Source organism: Odontomachus brunneus, unplaced genomic scaffold, assembly GCF_010583005.1.
Source record: "Odontomachus brunneus isolate Ranch 3 - 2012 unplaced genomic scaffold, Obru_v1 Obru_scaffold_145, whole genome shotgun sequence".
Lineage (NCBI taxonomy): Eukaryota > Metazoa > Arthropoda > Insecta > Hymenoptera > Formicidae > Odontomachus > Odontomachus brunneus.
The window spans coordinates 717,278-721,947 of record NW_022639595.1 but is presented as its reverse complement, the minus strand read 5'-3'; the positions used below and the strand labels follow the sequence as shown (position 1 = coordinate 721,947).

General features: G+C 28.5%; 1 protein-coding gene across 4 annotated transcripts in view; it reads left to right on the top strand.

The window, feature by feature from the left end:
* The first annotated feature begins 1,251 nt into the window (after positions 1 to 1,251).
* LOC116850442 (trypsin-7-like) overlaps positions 1,252 to 4,670 on the top strand; it is a 35,825-nt gene continuing 32,406 nt past the window's right edge. Inside the window, exons 1-6 of one of the 4 annotated variants that reach the window (XM_032828741.1) lie at positions 1,252 to 1,307; positions 1,367 to 1,398; positions 1,509 to 1,627; positions 1,701 to 1,959; positions 3,533 to 3,697; positions 3,787 to 3,932. In XM_032828741.1, the coding sequence (XP_032684632.1) occupies positions 1,548 to 1,627; positions 1,701 to 1,959; positions 3,533 to 3,697; positions 3,787 to 3,932 (650 nt within the window). In that variant the 5' untranslated portion in view covers positions 1,252 to 1,307; positions 1,367 to 1,398; positions 1,509 to 1,547. Of the gene's footprint in view, positions 1,453 to 1,508; positions 1,628 to 1,700; positions 1,960 to 3,532; positions 3,698 to 3,786; positions 3,933 to 4,670 lie in introns of all 4 variants that reach the window. The other 3 variants (XM_032828743.1, XM_032828739.1, XM_032828742.1) reach the window with 3 other exon arrangements.

The following is a 4,670-nucleotide window of genomic DNA, read 5'->3' as shown; positions in this document are numbered from 1 at the left end:
TTTTTCTCTTAATTTTTATTTGTGCGCAATAGAGCTTGTTGGCAAACGTACTGTAGGCAATAATATTATGTGTGCAATGTGGCTTGTGCGCAATAGTTTGGTGTGTGCAAACGTACGTCCGTTTCTTAATTTTTTATTTGTGCACAATAGAACTTGTAAGCAATCTTACTGTAGGCAATAATTTTTTTGCGCAAACGTGCATTCGTCTCTTAATTTTTATTTGTGTACAATAGAACTTGTAAGCAATCTTACTGTAGGCAATAATTTTTATGCGCAAACGTGCATTCGTCTCTTAATTTTTATTTGTGCGCAATAAAGTATGTAGGCAATCATACTGTAGGCAATAATATTATGTGTGCAATGAGATTTGTGCGCAAGTGTCATGTGTGCAAACGAGCGTTCAGCTTTTAATTTTTTATTTGTGCGTAATACAACTTGTAGGTAATTGTTTTGTAGGCAATAATTTTTGTGTGCAAATGAAATGTGGATAAGTTGAATGTCAGCAGTCGATACTGTAGGCAATTAATTTGTAGGCAAACGGGATCCTCCCTTCCATTACTACCAATAATACCAGTAATAGTTATATAAATATCTCTAACTAACTAAATAACAAATATATTGAATAAAAAAATAATTAACAATTATGAAAGAAAAAAGTTTTTCTTAAATTGTTATCTTGATGCAAAATGAAGCACATTATAGACCGAATATAATAACGTGATATAATAATTATAATATATCGTTATTAAGAAGAGTTATACATATGAACGTAATTTATTGATCATTTGACGTTAGTATGAACATGTTTAGTATTCGACGTCAAAAGCTAACGTCTGCTTAGCCCAGATAGTACAGAGAATTCAAAAAATTCAGTCATATGTCACCAATTCTGAATTCATTTTTGTGTGCAAAAAGAATTCTTTTCACTGAACTGAACTCTAAAGAATTCTTTTTGCATCTGAAAATAAACTCAGAATTGGGGACATATGACTGAATTCTTTTTGAATTTTTTTTTTTTTTTTATTCTCTGTGTTATGTAGGTACGCGTTATTTAAGTTAAAGTACGAAATCATATCTAAAATTGCATAAACGTTTGTTGAACATTTTCAATAATAACACTGTGCACTACTTAATAAGCATGCAATAACAGATAAGACACATTTTTTTCTACAAATGACTGTAAGCATTTTGTCCTTTGATAAATTCTACTAATAACTTTAACTGTGTATCGGTATACCGTAGTAGTGAAATTTCCAATGTCAAAATGAACACTCGTTTCTTCGCGCACAGCCTTCTCTATTTTATAGGTAAAAATTTATATTGTTAATTTTATGATTTTTATTTAAACTTGTGGAATGTTTAATAGCGCACTTACATCATGGTTTGCCGATAAATTCAGTGAGTAAAATCCTTGGTGGTTTTGATATGAGTATCGAATCAGTTCCTTATGTAGTAAGTAAACTCTATTATATTAAAAAAATATCTTAATAGTTTGTTTTACACTCAAGATTATCGACGAACCAACTTTATATACTTAGTTGTCGCTTATGCTGAATGGTGAATATGTATGCTGTGCTGTTATAATCAACAAGTATTGGGCGGCAACAGCAGCTCACTGCGTGAGAGCGTAAGTAAAAGAAGCAAAATAAATTTATGAATTCTGTTAACGTTTGCTAGATATAGTATACGTTGTATTATAGAGCTAAACATCCTTGTAAGGAAATTAGCCTACGCAGTGGATCTTCTTTTTTATATCAAGGTGGTATCATCCATAATGTGGTCGATGTTACTGTGCATGAAAATTATAACGACTTAACAAATGACTATGATATTGCTGTTGTAAAAATAACGCCTTCGTTCAGATATAATGATTTCACAAGGCCAGTTGTCTTGGCACAAAGTGATGCTAAAGATGTTTGTACGGCATGGGGTATGGTCTGCGGTTGGGGATATTATATGGTATAAAAGTATTATTATCTATATATATATATACATATATATATATATATATATATATATATATATATATATATATTATCTATACATATTATCTATATATTAATATATATCTAATATGATATCATTAATAAAACAATCAGGGTTGGGTAAGTTAGTTTTGAAAAGTAACGTGTTAGTATTACTCGCGAGCCATTGAAAAAAGTAACCCTTTCCCAAATAGAACACAGTCATATAAAAGTTAAAATAACGTCAAATGATATAAAAGTGATGTCACTTTGACGTCAAATGATATAAAAGTGATGTCATTTTGATGTCAAACGATACCATTTTCATGACAATTTCATGATACTGATGTCAAAATGATATCATCTTGACATCAAAATGATTTTGTGTTCTATTTGAGTTATTGTTATTGTTATTTAAGAAGCGACATATCATTATAATTTCTATTACTTTTTCATCAACTTTTAAAAACTTTTTTTTTATAGGATTTATTTCTCCATTTTATATACATGTATTTTATATGTACAAAATAACGATAAAAGTAAAACAGTAATATTTGCTACCATTACTTAAAAAGTATAATTGCGATGTTATCATTATTAGCCCAACCTTCGTATACACACTGGGTAGTTGCCACCCATGGCAATTTTTAAACAGCTGTATCTTTTAAAATATTTATGCTAAAATTCTTAAAAAATTAATGGATTAACTTTAATGTTTATAAAAAGTATTTATATACTTTTGATATTAAAATTTAAGAAATTTCATATTAAAAAAATTATTATATTTCGCGATTTAAAAAAAAGTGAGTTTTTGCAAAAAAATTTATAACTTTTGTAATTTTTATTATTTTTAAGTAAAAATTTAGCATTTTATTGTTGAAATATTTATCTTTAAGGAAGAAATTGTCTCGTAAATCATCTCCGGAAAAAGTATATTTACAATTTTATATATACATACATGTATATACATATATACATATGTATATTTACATTTGATAAATTTGATAGTTGAGCATACCAATGCAAAAATTGAAGATACATGAGAAGATACATGAAGATACATGAAGATAGCGCTAAATTTTAATTATGGGTGGTAACCACCCAGTACGTATACGAAGGGTTAAAACCCATGTCTACTACAGCTATGATATCACAATACTTGATATTGAAAAAGTGTCGTAATCAAAAGCAAAATATTTTTTTTTAGTAGAATCAATTGCCGTCATTTTTTTGCAAAATCTCGATTTTTTATAAAATTTGTTTATAAAAAATTTGTTTATTGAAAAAGAAAAAATACAGGTATTTTTGTTTTTGATTACATTTTTCCAATATCAAGTATTGTGATATCATGGCTGTGGTAACTATGAGTTTTAATGAATTAAAGAAAAAAAATAATTACCAAAATAACTTTGTTACTAAATCGTTATTAAAAAAAGAAATTTGTAATGATAACTTGATATTACAAGTAACACGTTACTTTTCAACCCTGGAAATAATTATCATTATTTGTAATTATTATTTGCGCCACAATACCTGTGCAAAAAATTAAACTTTTGTGAAATGTACAGAAATATAACGATTTCATCAATCCTATTCTTGCGGAAAAACTGCAGTGCGTCCTATTACCGTTAATACAAAAAGAGCTATGTTGCAAAGATTACAAATTCTTCTTCGAAATAACATCTCAAATGACGTGTTATGGATTTCAGGAAGGTGCATTTGACTCTTGTAAAGTATGATATACATATATAGTATTTTAATATTTAGTTTAAAAAAGAATATTTTATAATATTGTACTTAATGCTTATCATTATTTACACAGGGTGATTCCGGCTCAGCATTAATTAACAAAGACGGTGTTCTACTTGGTATAACTTCATGGGGAAATGGTTGTGGCGAACCATACTCACCCGGTGTATACATTGACGCCATACTCCTCCGAAATTGGATTCGAGATAAAACCGGAAGGTATACGTGAAGTTTATATTGCCGTAAATATACACATACGTGCATACACACAGAATATTATATATAAGAATGAAGAATATTATATATAAGAAAATTATATTAAGCACATATATATAGTATAAATATAAAGTAATGATGAACGATCTCGATTTGATTTTTAAAAAATCGATCTTTTTCTTCAATAATCTATTTATGTTTGATTTTTGTACGAATCGATTCTTTCAATAGAGAATCGATTTTCGATTCATTGATATGGGTATTAATACTGAAGAAGAGTCTTACTCCCTTCCTGTTTGATGTTCATTTGATTCTGACATATTCGATTCTCGCTTAGTGATTATCTCTGAAATCCGTCGTTCTGATGACGAAATAACGCTACTACCCTTATAGAAATATCATATTAAGAAATACAGAAAAATTATTAGTGATTAAATATTACCAATAATTCAGTAATTTTTTGACCAGTACTTAATTTCTGGTGAATACTGATAATAAAATCACTGTTAAATATTGATAGTAATCAAATACTGAGAATTATTACGCAAAGGTGAAAAATTAGAAATCATAATGTTTACAAAAATATACTTATATTCCTAATTTTCTCATGTCTCATAAACTACTAGATATCGAAGGTTGTCAACACATTCCAAACTTTCATGAATCCTCCTGCGATAATTTCGATCCCAAGCGGTATACCACTGGTCAACACCCATCCATGTCCTGACCGCATTAAACTGC